This window comes from Pseudophryne corroboree, chromosome 6 (assembly GCF_028390025.1).
Source record: "Pseudophryne corroboree isolate aPseCor3 chromosome 6, aPseCor3.hap2, whole genome shotgun sequence".
In the NCBI taxonomy this organism is placed as follows: domain Eukaryota; kingdom Metazoa; phylum Chordata; class Amphibia; order Anura; family Myobatrachidae; genus Pseudophryne; species Pseudophryne corroboree.
The window spans coordinates 105,239,462-105,259,680 of record NC_086449.1 but is presented as its reverse complement, the minus strand read 5'-3'; the positions used below and the strand labels follow the sequence as shown (position 1 = coordinate 105,259,680).

General features: G+C 45.6%; 1 protein-coding gene across 1 annotated transcript in view; it reads left to right on the top strand.

Annotated features, from left to right (window-relative positions):
- ADAM9 (ADAM metallopeptidase domain 9) overlaps nt 1–20,219 on the top strand; it is a 215,989-nt gene that overhangs the window by 174,930 nt on the left and 20,840 nt on the right. Inside the window, exons 12-15 of the mRNA XM_063931603.1 lie at nt 1,652–1,823; nt 2,456–2,548; nt 4,477–4,672; nt 19,085–19,190. Coding sequence (XP_063787673.1) covers nt 1,652–1,823; nt 2,456–2,548; nt 4,477–4,672; nt 19,085–19,190 — 567 coding nt within the window. The remainder of the gene's footprint in view (nt 1–1,651; nt 1,824–2,455; nt 2,549–4,476; nt 4,673–19,084; nt 19,191–20,219) is intronic.

Here is a 20,219-nt window from a genome sequence, read left to right as displayed (position 1 = left end):
TAAATCTATTTCTCATAGTCCGTAGTGGATGCTGGGCGCCCATCCCAAGTGCGGATTGTCTGCATTACTTGTACATAGTTATTGTTACAAAAAAATCGGGTTATTATTGTTGTGAGCCATCTTTTTTAGAGGCTACTTCATTGTTATCATACTGTTAACTGGGTTCAAATCACAAGTTGTACGGTGTGATTGGTGTGGCTGGTATGAGTCTTACCCGGGATTCAAGATCCTTCCTTATTGTGTACGCTCGTCCGGGCACAGTACCTAACTGAGGCTTGGAGGAGGGTCATAGGGGGAGGAGCCAGTACACACCATGTGATCCTAAAAGCTTGCTTTTGTGCCCTGTCTCCTGCGGAGCCGCTATTCCCCATGGTCCTGACGGAGTCCCCAGCATCCACTACGGACTATGAGAAATAGATTTATCGGTAAGTAAAATCTTATTTTCCATGAGTAGCCGAAGAAATGGTAAAAATTCAAACGTACAGGAAATAAATATTAAAAAGGCGGTTTCGTCAGTAATTAGACTTCATCATGGGGATCCCCATGATGAAGTCTAATTACTGACGAAATGCGTTGGGACTGATGTACCTGAACCTCTCTTATGGACTTTTTAATATTTATTTATTTATTTAAATCCTATTTATTTTTTATCCTGTAAACTGTACGTGATATGATATATTTTTCTTATCTTTTTCATGCTCCTATATTGGTCCTATGACCGGAGAAATTTTTTTAATACACCAGATAAGTAGTGTATTTTTCCTACTCGCACTGGGTATACACCATATATTAATTTTGTTAGACACTAGAAGGCGCCCTTTTCTTCAATTAAATTTCACTATTTATGTGTTTTCCAAGCACATATTATATTGCTTAAGGTTGCAGCCACTCTTTTTTTAGAGGAGTGTCAATTATCATTTTTATGTTAACTCACTTAAAAATATTTTTATTCTGCGTCACGTGCATTGGTAGTGCATTGCTTTAGTGGTACCTGGGCACCCCCGCATCTATTGTTCTTTATATATATATATATATATATATATATATATATATATATATATATATATATATATATATATATATATATATATATATATAAAATCTCTTGATTGAAATCATGTCATATGAACATGAATCACTTAATTAAGATGAATGTTGAATATTTATCCTGGACTACTTGAATCCTATCATTTATGGTGTTTCTATAGGTACATCCCAGTTGTGAATGAGCCTAACTAAGGTTATTACATAGCCATTTCATATTAAAGGATATTTAGATCAAAAAAATTACATTTTCATGTATGACGATGCATAAAAATAAATTCCACTCTTGCCTGGTCTTTGCTTTACAGCCTAGTTAAAAAGCAAAGTTGAATCACTTATTTTCCCCCTGTACTATATATGGCCTGATTTGCCACCACACCTCTACAGCATGAATCTGCTGACTGTACTGATTATTTCTGTTACTTAGGAGACTACAAACCAGCCAGAAAACACTAGCTTTACATTGCCCTTAAGTGATGCAAGATAGACACCTCTCTCCTTAACAATATCAGCTTTCAAGTATATTATTTAGCTTAGCATATGTTTTAAGTCCAATAGTTGCTTTATTTACCGAGATGACATGAGATGTCATTTTACCTCTCTACAGTGGTTCTAAAAATTTCAGCAGCTGCAGTGAAGACGACTTTGAGAAGTTAACTCTGAACAAGGGTGGGAGTTGCCTCCTGAATGTGCCTAATCCAGATGAGGAATATAGCGCCCCCTCCTGTGGAAACAAGCTGGTGGACCCAGGGGAAGAGTGTGATTGCGGAAATCGGAAGGTCAAATTTATACAAGATTATAGAATTGTCTGAATTGTGACATTTAGCAAAAATTAGAGTTGACCCATACATCAGCAGTAATTTACCAACAATAAACATTAACTGAAAATGATATTTATAGCTATACTATGACATGGTAGCTCATTGAATACCTACAGTATGTGATTTTATACAGCATCATATAGGTGCCCCATTGTAATTATTCCGGGTGACTATATATCATAGAAAATTTGCAATGTAAATAATAGTTTTTTTTTATAATTTAAGAGAGAATAAGGGAACCAGTTGGCTTCAAAATGAATGTTTCATTTTGGCCGCAGTGTAACATAATAAACAACCCTCCGTTCCTGTCCCTTTAACAGTATGACCTGCTATGGAGCACAGATTATGGGTTCAGTTGCAAATGCATCCGTGTCCGCTTGTCCTGTAAAAGATCCAGCCTGTGAGACTGTTCCTTTCAGTAATGTGACCGCAATCCGACTAGATAGTGATCTATTACAAAACAGCAAAGTCCTAAGTCCTTCTTACTTTTGTCCGTTTTATTGTCGTCACAGATGTGAACAATTAATTCCATGGTGATGTGTATTGTGCCTTTTCCCTAACTGTATATTTTCCATCTTATTGTTTTCCAGGAATGTGAGAAGGATCCATGCTGTGAGTATGGGACCTGCAAACTGCGCTCAGGGTCTGAGTGTGCCTATGGGTCTTGCTGCCAAAGCTGCCGGGTTGGTACTAAACACAGTTGCTCTTTTGTGCTTTTGTATATAAGTGGTGAGAAAAGGGTGACAGGCTGTGTAATAGGTCATGCCTGCTAGGCATCATCTCTTGCCAGCAACTGTACATATTGCATACTGTGTTACTGCGTACTGTGGCTTTCACACCTGTAAATGAACAGCCCTTAAAGGCTTCTTAGATATTGATAGTTTGCCAAGCATGTTCTCTTAAGGAGCTATCATCAATAAGTCATTAGTGTACCAATATGACCAGAGGATCCTCAAGAAGTTGCGCTGACATCTGGAATAAGATTTTGCAAGTTTTCCTTCTTCCTCTACATGATTGCAATCCCGCACAAGTGAACAAATTAACAAGCCAGACAGCTTCTAGCTTCAGCCTCTAGAAGCCGATAGGGCTGGTGTGATGATCGGGGATGGCTTCTCATTGAAAGCACTCTCTGCTATCATAGGGCCGGATTCGAGATGGAGGAAAATGCAAAGCCGCCTGCAAGCAGCTTTGCATTCCATTTGATTACAAGAAAGGACATGCAGGAAACCTCTCAGTAGAAGAGACGCCTCCTGCATGCAACTGTGATCCCAGCACTGCAACCAATGTCGCAAGCTGAGATCCTACATCGTAACCATTGGTCCGCGCAGAGGGCCAGCTGAGTAAGCTTCAGCTTACTCAGCTGACCAACGGAAGCGGGGGCTGCCAGGCCAGGAAGTCTACGTGGTAATATGCAAACCCTGGAGTTTCCCCTCCCAGAAAATAGGGACGACATGCCCACATTTCTGGGAACACAGGCCTCCTACTGACCCCTCCCCACCCCCTCAACGCAGCAGAGGGGAACTGCAGGCGACATTGCAAGACCCGTTCTGCACAGAATAAACCTTGCACAGCCACAGATTTTTGATAATGTGGAATCTGTGTGCTGCAGAGGACCTGCGCTGAAGTCTGAATAAGGCCCATAGTCGGGTCTGGCAGCTCTGGGACTGCCTGCCTGGCAGAAAGTGCTTCCAATGGGTAGCCACTTCCTGTACAGGCAATGAGGTGGCAGATTTTACTGAGGGGTAAGAGGGGTCTGAATAATGGAGGAGGGTTAGAGGGAACAAAACATGCAATAGAGATAGATTGGGTGAGTAGAAATGGTCCTTGAAGAGGACAATGGGTAAGATGACCTACTGGATAAAGAGCAATTACTAAGGGGTCTATTTACTAAGCCTTGTATGGAAATAAAGTCAACAGAGATAAAGTACCAACCAATCAGCTCCTAACTGTCATTTTTCAAACACAGCCTGTGACATGACAGTTAGGAGCTGAATGACTGGCACTTTATCTCCATAGACTTTATCTCCAACCAAAGCTTAGTAAATAAACCCCTACATTGGGTGGAGGATGGCATTGGATTAGTCAAGTTTATGGTTTCCTCTAAAGAAAAAAAAAACATTTAGAATTTGATTGTAAGGCGCATTATGGCATCAAACTTATTAAGGTTTACAGAAAGTCTATTAAAATTGAAAGTGGATTTGATAATTAATACATTATGAATGCCAAGCTACATGGTATAGTATGGGAATAACTCTGTGAAACATGACCTTGTTATTGGTTATTGTACTGAGTTGTCCTGTAGTAATAATAATTTACTGGGTGGTTGTGTTCTCCATGATAACTGTGAAGTGCCCACGAGAATGTTCCCTTGAAGGCGCTCACTACCAGTAATATAAAAGATTTTGACTAAATGTTGATAACCAATATACTATAGGTATGCATGAAAATTAGCGCTGCTTGACTATCACAATATACAGTGATGTGTGCAACGGAAAAATGTAGCAGCACATCACCAAGGATTGTATCGCCCTACTTAGAGATTTGTGTAGTAGTGTTCTTGTTCTTTTTTTACCTTCCTTTTATCTTGATGTACATTTACTTTTCTGGGTAGTTCTCTCCCGGTGGTACGGTGTGCCGTGGCGTGGCCAATGAATGTGATCTCCCTGAATACTGCAATGGCTCTTCTCCATTCTGCCAGCCTGATGTATTCATTCAGAATGGAAGCCCGTGCCAGAACAACAAAGCTTACTGCTACAATGGCATCTGCCAGTACCATGATGCCCAGTGCCAGAACATATTTGGATTAAGTAAGAGTTTGTCCGTGTTTTAGTTAAGTAATGTTGTGACATTGTACAGTATAAAAGCTTTACATTTCAAATGACAAACCTAACATTATTATTAAATCCTATGTTAAGGAATTCATTATGGGTAACCCAGCACATAAATGTATTAGAGACTGGTGTGCAGTCCAGAAAGAAAGTATGTTAAACATTCTTCTAAAAAATGTTTCTCTGACGTCCTAGTGGATACTGGGAACTCCGTAAGGACCATGGGGAATAGCGGCTCCGCAGGAGACTGGGCACAACTAAAGAAAGATTTAGGACTACCTGGTGTGCACTGGCTCCTCCCTCTATGCCCCTCCTCCAGACCTCAGTTAGAATCTTGTGCCCGGCTGAGCTGGATGCACACTAGGGGCTCTCCTGAGCTCCTAGAAAAGAAAGTTTATTTTAGGTTTTTTATTTTCAGTGAGATCTGCTGGCAACAGACTCACTGCTACGAGGGACTAAGGGGAGAAGAAGCGAACCTATCTGCTTGCAGCTAGCTTGGGCTTCTTAGACTACTGGACACCATTAGCTCCAGAGGGATCGAACACAGGGCCCGACCTCGATCGTCCGGTCCCGGAGCCGCGCCGCCGTCCCCCTTACAGAGCCAGAAGCAAGAAGATGGTCCGGAAAATCGGGGCAGAAGACTTCGGTCTTCAACAAGGTAGCGCACAGCACTGCAGCTGTGCGCCATTGCTCCTCATGCACACCTCACACTCCGGTCACTGATGGGTGCAGGGCGCTGGGGTGGGGGGTGCCCTGAGCAGCAATATTAACACCTTGTCTGGCAAAATAACACAATATATAGTCCTAGAGGCTATATATGTGTAAAATACCCCTGCCAGGATCCATAAAAAAGCGGGAGAAAGTCCGCCGAAAAAGGGGTGGGGCTATCTCCCTCAGCACACTGGCGCCATTTTCTCTTCACAGTGCAGCTGGAAGACAGCTCCCCAGGCTCTCCCCTGTAGTTTTCAGGCTCAAAGGTTTAAAAAGAGAGGGGGGGCACTAAATTTAGGCGCAAATATGTGTATTATAGCAGCTATAAGGGAAAAATCACTGTGGGTAGTGTGAATCCCTACATTATATAGCGCTCTGGTGTGTGCTGGCATACTCTCTCTCTGTCTCCCCAAAGGACTTTGTGGGGTCCTGTCCTCAGTCAGAGCATTCCCTGTGTGTGTGCGGTGTGTCGGTACGGCTGTGTCGACATGGTTGATGAGGAGGCTTATGTGGAGGCGGAGCAGATGCCGATAAATGTGATGTCGCCCCCTGTGGGGCCGACACCAGAGTGGATGGATAGGTGGAAGGTATTAACCGACAGTGTCAACTCCTTACATAAAAGGCTGGATGACGTAACAGCTGTGGGACAGCCGGCTTCTCAGCCCGCGCCTGCCCAGGCGTCTCAAAGGCCATCAGGGGCTCAAAAACGCCCGCTTCCTCAGATGGCAGACACAGATGTCGACACGGAGTCTGACTCCAGTGTCGACGAGGTTGAGACATATACACAATCCACTAGGAACATCCGTTGCATGATCTCGGCAATGAAAAATGTGTTACACATTTCTGACATTAACCCAGGTACCACAAAAAAAAAAGGGGTTTTATGTTTGGGGAGAAAAAGCAGACAGTGTTTTGTTCCCCCATCAGATGAGTGAATGAAGTGTGTGAAGAAGCGTGGGTTCCCCCGATAAGAAACTGGTAATTTCTATAAAGTTACTGATGGCGTACCCTTTCCCGCCAGAGGATAGGTCACGTTGGGAGATATCCCCTAGGGTGGTTAAGGCGCTCACACGTTTGTCAAAAAAAGGTGGCACTGCCGTCTTAGGATACGGCCACTTTGAAGGAGCCTGCTGATAAAAAAGCAGGAGGCTATCCTGAAGTCTGTATATACACACTCAGGTACTATACTGAGACCTGCAATTGCCTCAGCATGGATAGTGCTGCTGCAGCGTGGTCTATTACCCTGTCAGGACAGGGGTACTATTTGCTAACCATAGAGCATATTAAAGATGTCGTCTTATATATGAGGGATGCACAGAGGGATATTTGCCGGCTGGCATCCAGAATTAATGCAATGTCCATTCTGCCTGGAGGGTATTAGGGACCCGGCAGTGGACAGGCGATGCTGACTTTAAAAGGCACATGAGATTCTGCCTTATAAGGGTGAGGAATTGTTTGGGGATGGTCTCTGGGACCTCGTATCCACAGCAACAGCTGGGAAGAAAAAAAATTTACCTCAAGTTTCCTCACAGCCTAAGAAAGCACCGTATTATAAGGTACAGTCCTTTCGGCTTCAGAAAAGCAAGCGGGTTAAAGGCGCTTCCTTTCTGCACAGAGACAAGGGAAGAGGGAAAAAGCTGCACCAGACAGCCAGTTCCCAGGATCAAAAATCTTCCCCCGCTTCCTCTGAGTACACCGCATGACGCTGGGGCTCCACAGGTGGAGCCAGGTGCGGTGGGGGCGCGTCTCGGGAACTTCAGCGACCAGTGGGCTCACTCACAGGTGGTTCCCTGGGTTCTGCAAGTAGTATCACAGGGATACAAGCTGGAGTGTCGGGGCGACTCCCCCTCGCCGTTACCTCAAATCAGCCTTGCCTACTGCCCTCGAGGAGAGGTAGTACTGGCGGCAATTCACAAGCTGTACTTCCAGCAGGTGATAATCACGGTACCCCTCCTTCAACAAGGCCGGGGTTACTATTCCACAATGTTTGTGGTACCGAAACCAGACGGTTCGGTGAGACCCATTCTAAAATTGAAATCCTTGAACACTTATATACGAAGGTTCAAGTTCAAAATGGAATCGCTCAGGGCGGTTATTGCAAGCCTGGACGAAGGGGATTACATGGTATCACTGGACATCAAGGATGCTTACCTGCATGTCCCCATTTACCCTCCTCACCAGGAGTACCTCAAAATTGTGGTACAGGACTGTCATTACCAATTCCAGACGTTGCCGTTGGTCTGTCCCCGGCACCGAGGGTATTTACCAAGGTAATGGCCGAAATGATGATACTCCTTCGAAAAAAAAGGGAGTTATAATTATCCCGTACTTGGACGATCTCCTTATAAAGGCGAGGTCCAGGGAGCAGTTGTTCGTCGGAGTAGCACTATCTCGGGAAGTGCTACAACAGCACGGCTGGATTCTGAATAGTCCAAAGTCGCAGCTGGTTCCTACGACGCGTCTACTGTTCCTGGGTATGGTTCTGGACACAGAACAGGAAAAAGGGTTTCTCCCGGAGGAGAAGGCCAAGGAGTTGTCATCTCTAGTCAGAGACCTCCTAATACAAATACAGGTGTCGGTGCATCAATGCACGCGAGTCCTGGGAAAGATGGTAGCTTCTTACGAAGAAATTCCATTCGGTAGGTTCCATGCAAGGATCTTCCAGTGGGATCTGTTGGACAAGTGGTCCGGGTCGCATCTTCAGATGCATCGGCTGATAACCCTGTCTCCAAGGGCCAGGGTGTCGCTGTTGTGGTGGCTGCAGAGTGCTCATCTTCTAGAGGGCCGCAGATTCGGCATACAGGACTGGGTCCTGGTGACCACAGATGCCAGCCTTCTGAGGCTGGGGGGCAGTCACACAGGGAAGAAACTTCCAAGGACTATGGTCAAGTCAGGAGACTTCCCTACACATAAATATTGTGGGACTAAGGGCCATTCACAATGCCCTAAGTCAGGCTAGACCCCTGCTTCAACACCAGCCGGTGCTGATCCAGTCAGACAACATCACGGCGGTCGCCCATGTAAACCAGCAGGGCGGCACAAGAAGCAGGATGGTGATGGCAGAAGCCACAAGGATTTTCCGATGGGCGGAAAATCATGTGTTAGCACTGTCAGCAGTGTTCATCCCCAGAGTGGACAACTGGGAAGCAGACTTTCTCAGCAGGCACGACCTCCACCCGGGAGAGTGGGGACTTCATCCAGAAGTCTTCAAAATGATTGTACACCATTGGGAAGGGCCACAGGTGGACATGATGGCGTCCCGCCTCAACATAAAGCTAAAAAGATATTGCGCCAGGTCAAGGGACCCTCAGGCGATAGCTGTGGACGCTCTGGTAACACCGTGGGGGTACCAGTCGGTGTATGTGTTCCTTCCTTTGCCTCTTATACCCAAGATATGGAGAATACTAAGAAGGAGAGGAGTAAGAACTATACTCGTGGTTCCGGATTGGCCAAGAATAGCTTGGTACCCAGAACTTCAAGAAATGATCTCAGAGGACCCATGGCCTCTGCCGCTCAGACAGGACCTGCTGCAGCAGGGGCCCTGCCTGTTCCAAGACTTACCACGGCTGTGTTTGACGGCATGGCGGTTGAACACCGGGTCCTAAAGGAAAAAGGCATTCCGGAGGAAGTCATTCCTACGCTGATTAAGGCTAGGAAAGATGTGATCGCAAAATATTATCACCGCATATGGCAAAAATATGTTGCTTGGTGTGAGGCCAGGAAGGCCCCAACGGAGGAATTTCAACTGGGTCGATTTCTGCACTTCCTACAGTCAGGAGTGACTACGGGCCTAAAATTGAGTTACGTTAAGGTCCAGATTTCGGCTCTGTACATTTTCTTCCAAAAAGAACTGGCTTCACTGCCTGAAGTTCAGACTTTTGTTAAGGGAGTGCTGCATATTCAGCCCCCGTTTGTGCCTCTAGTGGCACCGTGGGATCTCAACGTGGTGTTGGATTTCCTGAAGTCGCATTGGGTTGAGCCACTTAAATCCGTAGAGCTAAAATACCTCACGTGGAAAGTGGTCATGCGGCTGGCCTTGGCGTCGGCCAGGCGTGTATCAGAATTGGCGGTTTTGTCATGCAAAAGCCCTTATCTGATTTTCATATGGATAGGGCGAAATTGAGGACTCATTCCCAATTCTTTCCTAAGGTGGTATCAGCTTTTCGTGTGAACCAACCTATTGTGGTGCCTGCGGCTACGTGGGACTTGGAGGACTCCAAGTTACTGGACGTAGTCAGGGCCCTGAAAATATATGTTTCCAGGACGGCTAGAGTCAGGAAAACGGACTCGCTATTTATCCTGTATGCACCCAACAAGCTGGGTGCTCCTGCTTCTAAGCAGACTATTGCTCGCTGGATCTGTAGCACGATTCAACTTGCACATTCTGCGGCTGGACTGCCGCACCCTAAATCTGTAAAAGCCCATTCCACGAGGAAAGTGGGCTCTTCTTGGGCGGCTGCCCGAGGGGTCTCGGCTTTACAACTTTGCCGAGCTGTTACTTGGTCGGGTTCAAACATTTTTGCAAAAATCTACAAGTTTGATACCCTGGCTGAGGAGGACCTTGAGTTTGCTCATTCGGTGCTGCAGAGTCATCCGCACTCTCCCGCCCGTTTGGGAGCTTTGGTATAATCCCCATGGTCCTTATGGAGTTCCCAGCATCCACTAGGACGTCAGAGAAAATAAGATTTTACTCACCGGTAAATCTATTTCTCGTAGTCCGTAGTGGATGCTGGGCGCCCATCCCAAGTGCGGATTGTCTGCAATACTTGTATATAGTTATTGCTTAACTAAAGGGTTATTGTTATGAGCCATCTGTTAGTGAGGCTCAGTTATATTTCATACTGTTAACTGGGTATAATATCACGAGTTATACGGTGTGATTGGTGTGGCTAGTATGAGTCTTACCCGGGATTCAATATCCTTCCTTATTGTGTCAGCTCTTCCGGGCACAGTATCCTAACTGAGGTCTGGAGGAGGGTCATAGGGGGAGGAGCCAGTGCACACCAGGTAGTCCTAAAGCTTTCTTTTAGTTGTGCCCAGTCTCCTGCGGAGCCGCTATTCCCCATGGTCCTTACGGAGTTCCCAGCATCCACTACGGACTACGAGAAATAGATTTACCGGTGAGTAAAATCTTATTTTTTCTTCAGAACATAACGTAAAACTTTTTTTCGTATCTTCTTTATTTATTTTTTAAATAAAAATTTACCATGAAAATAAGAATCTCAGTTACACAGTACTTAAAAGTAGGCAGAGAAAATTGCGGATGCGTGTATGTGCACTGGAACTGAGCTGGAACAAGTACAGCCGATCGAGACTCCTACACATTTCATGCACATCTCCACTTGTAACTGAAGAGGTGGATCCGGGCTGTTATAGGCACTGCTGTGTAGGCAAAGTTCAGTGAGGGCAACTGCAAGGCATACGCATAAATACCCTGACAGGATTTTTTACCTTTATCTACCTGATACCCATTTATGGTGATCTATCCACGGTCAACACTGGTGTTGTGGGTTAAATTGGAGGTCCAGGACGGAAGTGCATGTTTAAAGATACCTTTTAGTAAACGTCATCCGTTTATTTAAAGTGAGTGTCATTACATTAGAGAGAGACACAGCGAGGACGGTGATCCTATTGATCTAATCCATCTTTAACAGTATATACTTGGCGTGGAGTTTGCATAGCTACCTTTATGTATAAGAACTCCAACTTATAGCACTCAGCGCTGTATATTCCACTTCATCTTTTCTTGTCCACATAAGCATAAATACGCCTGACTCCAGGAGTAGGTTCACATTGATTATGATTGCCCTTACCAAATCCAAGTGTAAGGATGCGTGGTGCATATAACTCTGCGTATGGGCGAATATTAAAGATGGCCATCTATGGTCGATAGTTTTGCTGAGAGGCAGCAATATTATTCTTTCTTTCTTTCTTTCTTTCTTTCTTTCTTTCTTTCTTTCTTTCTTTCTTTCTTTCTTTCTTTCTTTCTTTCTTTCTTTCTTTCTTTCTTTCTTTCTTTCTCTTTTGTTTTCCAGCAGTAGGGATGCCCCTTGATGGGTGCAAAATAGTTTCATGCCATTAATGTTAAGCAAATACAGAATGGCACCATGATTTTATTCCCCCTCCCCCATTCCAACCGTTCTGTGCACCCAGGTTTTTGCATGATTACACCACCTACCTGGATTCTTTCTTAAACGTGAGCGGTAGATTTACGGTCTGTTGGGTTTATAAAGTCGCTGATGATCATCTGAGAGAGCGGAGCGAAACGATCTGCTATATTTTTTACTTTTTTGTATTTTTTATTTTATTTTTACTGCAGTCCAACTTTGCTGGAGTGAAGGGACCATTTTTTGGATAGTGGTTAGGTATATCACATGAAGCTTTCTTTGGTAATTATCAATAACCTTGATACAAAATCATCTAAAATAAACACACAACTATCAATAGAAATACATTCTAAGTTTATCCTGGATGCCCTGCTCGTTTATCCTGGACAGAGTAACATAGAATTTGTCGGCAGATAAGAACCACTTGGCCCATCTAGTCTGCCCCTTTTTTTTTTTTTTTATATTATTTTTATCTCTAACCTTATTTGATCCTTATTTCTTTGTAAGGATATCCTTATGTCTATCCCATGCATGGTTAAATTGCTCTACTGTCTTAGCCTCTACCACCTCTGATGGGAGGCTATTCCACTTGTCCACTACCCTTTCTGTGAAATAATTTTTCCGCAAATTTCCCCTGGACCTCCCCCCCTCCAGTCTCAGTGCATGTCCTCATGTCCTAATGCTTCTCTTCATGTGGAGAATGTTTCCCTCCTGGACTTTGTTAAAACCCTTGATATATTTGAAAGTTTCTATCATGTCCCCCCTTTCCCTTCTCTGCTCCAAACTATACATATTGAGATTTCTTAGTCTTTCTGGGTATGTTTTGTGATGTAGGCCATGCACCATTTTAGTTGCCCTCCTTTGTACAGTTTCTAATGTATTAATATCATTTCTCCGACGTCCTAGTGGATGCTGGGACTCCGTAAGGACCATGGGGAATAGCGGCTCCGCAGGAGACAGGGCACAAAATAAAAGCTTAAGGATCAGGTGGTGTGCACTGGCTCCTCCCCCTATGACCCTCCTCCAAGCCTCAGTTAGATTTTTGTGCCCGGCCGAGAAGGGTGCAATCTAGGTGGCTCTCCTGAGCTGCTTAGAATAAAAGTTTAGTTTAGGTTTTTTTATTTTCAGTGAGTCCTGCTGGCAACAGGCTCACTGCATCGTGGGACTAAGGGGAGAAGAAACGGACTCACCTGAGTGCAGAGTGGATCGGGTTTCTTAGGCTACTGGACATTAGCTCCAGAGGGACGATCACAGGTTCAGCCTGGATGGGTCACCGGAGCCGCGCCGCCGTCCCCCTTACAGAGCCAGAAGAGACGAAGAGGTCCGGTGAAATCGGCGGCAGAAGACATCCTGTCTTCAGACTAAGGTAGCGCACAGCACCGCAGCTGTGCGCCATTGCTCTCAGCACACTTCACACTCCGGTCACTGAGGGTGCAGGGCGCTGGGGGGGAGCGCCCTGAGACGCAATATAACAGTATATACCTTAGGTGGCAAAAAGAATACATCACATATAGCTCCTGGGCTATATGGATGTATTTTAACCCCTGCCATTTTTACACAAAAAAGCGGGAGATAAGGACGTCGTGAAGGGGCGGAGCCTATCTCCTCAGCACACAAGCGCCATTTTCCCTCACAGCTCCGCTGGAAGGACGGCTCCCTGACTCTCCCCTGCAGTCCTGCTTCAGAATCAGGGTAAAAAAGAGAAGGGGGGGCATTTTTGGCAGCAAATAACGATAATAACAGCAGCTATAAGGGAATAACACTTATATAAGGTTATCCCTGTATATATATATAGCGCTGGGTGTGTGCTGGCAGACTCTCCCTCTGTCTCTCCAAAGGGCTAAGTGGGGTCCTGTCCTCTATCAGAGCATTCCCGGTGTGTGTGCTGTGTGTCGGTACGCGTGTGTCGACATGTATGAGGAGGAAAATGATGTGGAGGCGGAGCAGTTGCCTGTGTTGGTGATGTCACCCCCTAGGGAGTCGACACCTGACTGGATGATTGTATTTAAACAATTAAGTGATAATGTCAGCAATTTGCAAAAAACTGTTGACGACATGAGACAGCCGGCAAATCAATTAGTGCCTGTCCAGGCGTCTCAGACACCGTCAGGGGCGCTAAAACGCCCGTTACCTCAGTGGGTCGACACAGACCCTGACACAGATACTGAGTCTAGTGTCGACGGTGACGAGACAAACGTAATGTCCAGTAGGGCCACACGTTACATGATCACGGCAATGAAAGAGGCATTGAACCTTTCTGACACTACAAGTACCACAAAGAAGGGTATTATGTGGGGTGTGAAAAAACTACCAATAGTTTTTCCTGAGTCAGAGGAAATAAATGAGGTGTGTGATAAAGCGTGGGTTTCCCCCGATAAAAAACAGCTAATTTCTAAAAAATTATTAGCATTATATCCCTTCCCGCCAGAGGTTAGGGCGCGTTGGGAAACACCCCCTAGGGTAGATAAGGCGCTCACACGTTTATCTAAACAAGTAGCGTTACCGTCTCCTGATACGGCCACCCTCAAAGAACCAGCTGATAGAAGGCTGGAAAATATCCTAAAAAGTATATACACACATACTGGTGTTATACTGCGACCAGCAATCGCCTCAGCCTGGATGTGCAGTGCTGGAGTCGCATGGTCGGATTCCCTGACTGAGAATATTGATACCCTGGATAGGGACAATATTTTGTTAACTATAGAACATTTAAAGGATGCATTACTATATATGCGTGATGCACAGAGGGATATTTGCACCCTGGCATCAAGAGTAAGTGCTATGTCCATCTCTGCCAGAAGAGCGTTATGGACGCGACAGTGGTCAGGGGATGCGGATTCCAAACGGCACATGGAAGTATTGCCGTATAAAGGGGAGGAGTTATTTGGGGCTGGTCTATCGGACCTGGTGGCCACGGCAACGGCTGGAAAATCCACCTTTTTACCCCAGGTCACTTCACATCAGCAGAAAAAGACACCGTCTTTTCAAACTCAGTCCTTTCGTTCCCATAAGTACAAGCGAGCAAAAGGCCACTCCTTTCTGCCCCGGGGCAGAGGAAGAGGAAAAAGACTGCACCATGCAGCCGCTTCCCAGGAGCAGAAGCCCTCCCCTGCTTCTGCCAAGTCTTCAGCATGACGCTGGGGCTTTACAAGCAGACTCAGATATGGTGGGGGCCCGTCTCAAGAATTTCAACGCGCAGTGGGCTCACTCGCAAGTGGATCCCTGGATTCTACAGGTAGTATCGCAGGGGTACAAACTGGAATTCGAGGCATTTCCCCCTCGTCGGTTCCTGAAGTCTGCTTTACCAAAGTCTCCCTCCGACAGGGAGGCAGTTTTGGAAGCCATTCACAAGCTGTATTCCCAGCAGGTGATAATCAAGGTACCCCTCCTGCAACAAGGAAAGGGGTATTATTCCACGCCGTTTGTGGTACCGAAGCCGGACGGCTCGGTGAGACCAATTTTAAATCTGAAATCCTTGAACACTTACATAAAAAGGTTCAAATTCAAGATGGAGTCACTCAGAGCAGTGATAGCGAACCTGGAAGAAGGGGACTATATGGTGTCTCTGGACATCAAAGATGCTTATCTCCACGTCCCAATATACCCTTCTCACCAAGGGTACCTCAGGTTTGTAGTACAAAACTGTCATTATCAGTTTCAGACGCTGCCGTTTGGATTGTCCACGGCACCTCGGGTCTTTACCAAGGTAATGGCCGAAATGATGATTCTTCTACGAAGAAAAGGCATTTTAATTATCCCTTACTTGGACGATCTCCTGATAAGGCCAAGATCCAGGGAACAGTTAGAAGTCGGAGTAGCACTATCTCAGGTAGTGTTACGTCAGCACGGGTGGATTCTAAATATTCCAAAATCGCAGCTGATTCCAACGACACGTCTACTGTTCCTAGGAATGATTCTGGACACAGTCCAGAAGAAGGTGTTTCTCCCGGAGGAGAAGGCCAGGGAGTTATCCGAGCTAGTCCGGAACCTCCTAAAACCAGGCCAGGTCTCAGTGCATCAGTGCACGAGGGTCCTGGGAAAAATGGTGGCTTCTTACGAAGCGATTCCATTCGGAAGATTCCATGCAAGAACGTTTCAGTGGGATCTACTGGACAAATGGTCCGGATCGCATCTGCAGATGCATCAGCGGATAACCCTGTCGCCAAGGACAAGGGTGTCTCTCCTGTGGTGGCTGCAGAGTGCTTATCTACTAGAGGGCCGCAGATTTGGCATTCAGGATTGGATCCTGGTAACCACGGATGCCAGCCTGAGAGGCTGGGGAGCAGTCACACAGGGAAGGAATTTCCAGGGCTTGTGGTCAAGCATGGAAACATCTCTTCATATAAACATTCTGGAACTAAGGGCCATTTACAATGCCCTAAGTCAAGCAAAACCTCTGCTTCAGGGTCAGGCGGTGTTGATCCAATCGGACAACATCACGTCAGTCGCCCACGTAAACAGACAGGGCGGCACGAGAAGCAGGAGGGCAATGGCAGAAGCTGCAAGGATTCTTCGCTGGGCGGAAAATCATGTGATAGCACTGTCAGCAGTGTTCATTCCGGGAGTGGACAACTGGGAAGCAGACTTCCTCAGCAGACACGACCTTCACCCGGGAGAGTGGGGACTTCACCCAGAAGTCTTCCACCTGATTGTAAACCGTTGGGAAAAACCAAAGGTGGACATGATGGCGTCACGTCTAAACAAAAAACTGGACAGATATTGCGCCAGGTCAAGGGACCCTCAGGCAATAGCAGTGGACGCTCTGGTAACGCCGTGGGTGTACCAGTCAGTGTATGTGTTCCCTCCTCTGCCTCTCATACCAAAAGTACTGAGAATCATAAGAAGGAGAGGAGTAAGAACTATACTCGTGGTTCCGGATTGGCCAAGAAGGACTTGGTACCCGGAACTTCAAGAGATGCTCACGGACGAACCGTGGCCTCTACCTCTAAGAAAGGACCTGCTACTGCAGGGGCCTTGTCTGTTCCAAGACTTACCGCGGCTGCGTTTGACGGCATGGCGGTTGAACGCCGGATCCTGAGGGAAAAAGGCATTCCAGAAGAAGTCATTCCTACTCTGGTCAAAGCCAGGAAGGACGTAACCGCAAAACATTATCACCGCATTTGGCGTAAATATGTTGCGTGGTGTGAGGCCAAGAAGGCCCCTACAGAGGAATTTCAACTGGGTCGTTTCCTTCATTTCCTGCAAACAGGACTGTCTATGGGCCTAAAATTAGGGTCCATTAAGGTTCAAATTTCGGCCCTGTCGATTTTCTTCCAGAAAGAACTGGCTTCAGTACCTGAAGTTCAGACATTTGTAAAAGGGGTGCTGCACATACAGCCTCCTTTTGTGCCTCCAGTGGCACCTTGGGATCTCAATGTGGTGTTGAGTTTTCTAAAGTCACATTGGTTTGAACCACTTTCCACTGTGGACTTAAAATATCTCACATGGAAGGTGTCGATGCTGTTAGCCTTGGCTTCAGCCAGGCGTGTGTCAGAATTGGCGGCTTTATCATATAAAAGCCCTTACTTAATTTTTCATTCTGACAGGGCGGAATTGAGGACTCGTCCTCAATTTCTACCTAAGGTGGTTTCTGCATTTCACATGAACCAACCTATTGTGGTACCTGCGGCTACCAGGGACTTAGAGGACTCTAAGTTGCTTGACGTTGTCAGGGCCTTAAAAATATATGTTTCCAGGACGGCTGGAGTCAGAAAATCTGACTCGCTGTTTATCCTGTATGCACCCAACAAGCTGGGTGCTCCTGCTTCTAAGCAGACGATTGCTCGTTGGATTTGTAGTACAATTCAGCTTGCACATTCTGTGGCAGGATTGCCACAGCCAAAATCAGTAAAAGCCCATTCCACAAGGAAAGTGGGCTCATCTTGGGCGGCTGCCCGAGGGGTCTCGGCTTTACAACTTTGCCGAGCAGCTACTTGGTCAGGGGCAAACACGTTTGCTAAATTCTACAAATTTGATACCCTGGCTGAGGAGGACCTGGAGTTCTCTCATTCGGTGCTGCAGAGTCATCCGCACTCTCCCGCCCGTTTGGGAGCTTTGGTATAATCCCCATGGTCCTTACGGAGTCCCAGCATCCACTAGGACGTCAGAGAAAATAAGATTTTACTTACCGATAAATCTATTTCTCGTAGTCCGTAGTGGATGCTGGGCGCCCATCCCTAGTGCGGATTGTCTGCAATACTTGTATATAGTTATTGTTACAAAAATTCGGGTTATTATTGTTGTGAGCCATCTTTTCAGAGGCTCCTTTGCGTTTATCATACTGTTAACTGGGTTCAGATCACAAGTTGTACGGTGTGATTGGTGTGGCTGGTATGAGTCTTACCCGGGATTCAATATCCTTCCTTATTGTGTACGCTCGTCCGGGCACAGTATCCTAACTGAGGCTTGGAGGAGGGTCATAGGGGGAGGAGCCAGTGCACACCACCTGATCCTTAAGCTTTTATTTTGTGCCCTGTCTCCTGCGGAGCCGCTATTCCCCATGGTCCTTACGGAGTCCCAGCATCCACTACGGACTACGAGAAATAGATTTATCGGTAAGTAAAATCTTATTTTTGAAGATATGGCCTCCAGAACTGAATACAGTATTCTAGATGAGGCCGTACCAATGACCTATACAGTGGCATTATTACTTCTTTCTTTCTGCTGCTGATTCCTCTCCCAATGCAGCCAAGCATCTGACTAGCCTTCCTCATTGCCTTGTTACATTGCTTACCTGCCTTTAAGTCATCTGAAATAGTGACTCCTAGATCCCTTTCCTCCTCAGTAGTTTCCAGTATAGTGCCATTAATACTGTATTTAGCTTTAGGATTTTTGAGACCCAAGTGCATGATTTTGCATTTTTTGGCATTAAACTGTAATTGCCAGACTCTTGACCATTCCTCTAGTCTACCTAGATCCTCAATCATTTGTTTTACCCCACCTGGTGTGTCTACCCTGTTGCAAACCTTTGTGCATCTGCAAAAAGGCATACTTTCCCTTTAATGCCATTTGCAATGTCACCAATAAAGATATATATATGTGTGTATATATATATATATATCTCCTATATATTAGGCCAAATCTGTGATTCTGTGCCTGGCCGTAACGCTGTAATTTCATTTATTTTGAAATAATTAATAGTTACTGATATGTTGAGGATACAACATGCAGACTAAGGTCCATGATAAACTATGTGCTACCGTGTGTAATGTGATGTTAGATAAAAGTTCTGGGCTCTTCGAAACAGTGTGCGGCGGGGTGCAGGGCGATGAGTCGCGAGCAGATATTACCCATGATGCAATAGTGCAGCGGTCTTCTACTTTGTAAAAGAACTGACTGGTTGGTCGTTATGTAAGGTCTTCGTGCTATCATAAGCATGCCCTTTAGGTTCCGTCACAGCAGGTCACTTGCTTGTGGTGCCAACACATGATTTCAGTTTTCTGTGTTTTAGATTTTCATCACCTAAGAGAATTTGAAGTAATAGGACAACATATGGTGCATAAATAGAATATGTTGCTTAGAGTGGATGTAATGAGAAATGATCTGACATCATATCTACCGTTACCTGTTCTAGAGGCCAAGGCAGCTGCTCCAGTATGTTTCCGGGAGGTGAATGAAAAAGGTGACAGGTTTGGGAACTGTGGATTCCAAAACAACAAGTACAATCCATGCGAAGCCAAGTAAGTAGCAGAATTTATCCAGAAGTTCCTCATTGCTGTCCTGTTTCTAAATCCTAATTTCCTAATGACACCTCTGCCACTGCTTCCCACTGGTTTACGGGTCAATGGGTGCAGGGTATTTACTACACGTCAGCCTCCAGTATCTAGGGGGCACACGCTGTATACCCTGTGCCCATTGAATTTACTTATATTGTAGCGTTCCCTTGCAGAAAATGTGCCGGGACAGTGGAACACAGGGTGCTTCCTCTGATACAATGCCACTGAAGCATTCTATGGGCAGGGTGTGTGATGACTGCTCCTTTCACTGCAATAATAACAGTGACACCTTTTATTAATTAAGTGCTGGACACACTGTTGCAGCGTTGGTAGGAGAATAGGTGTAAATGACCATGCACCTTATTCAGGTTTGTTAGCAAACAAAAGAAGTTAGCAATTGGGCAAAACATGCAGAGAGAGTTAGGTTTGGGTGGGGTGTGTTAAAACTGAAATCTAAATTGCAATATAGAAATTAAGCATCCAGTATTTACCCTGCAGAGAAACCATATAAACCACCCAAATCTAACTCTCTCTGCACATGTTACATCTGCCCCACCTGCAGTGCACATGGTTTTACCCAATTGCTTACTTTTTTGGTTTGCTAACAAACCTAAATAATGCCCCACGTGCAGAGCTGTACACATCTCAAAATGTGCATGCATCTACAGCATATGTGTCCTTGTCGTCAGCATGTACTACCACCTGTACTGTAGCCTGTTCAAAGCATAGGCTTACTTGTAGGCATAAATACATGCCTCTGCATGAGGCAAACGGAATGAGCCAGTGTGTTGAGCGAGATGTTAAGGGAGTGTTTGACAAATGTAATAAAAGAAATTAGGTGCAGCTCAAGAGAAGTCTGGAAAAATGAGGACAACACTTTTGCAGTGTAGACAACATACTGAAGGGTATTTAGAAACCAGGGTGATGGAGCCAAGTGATGGAGGCATTTGTAGGTCAGGAACTGGACTTTGAACATGATTTGTGAGACCAGAA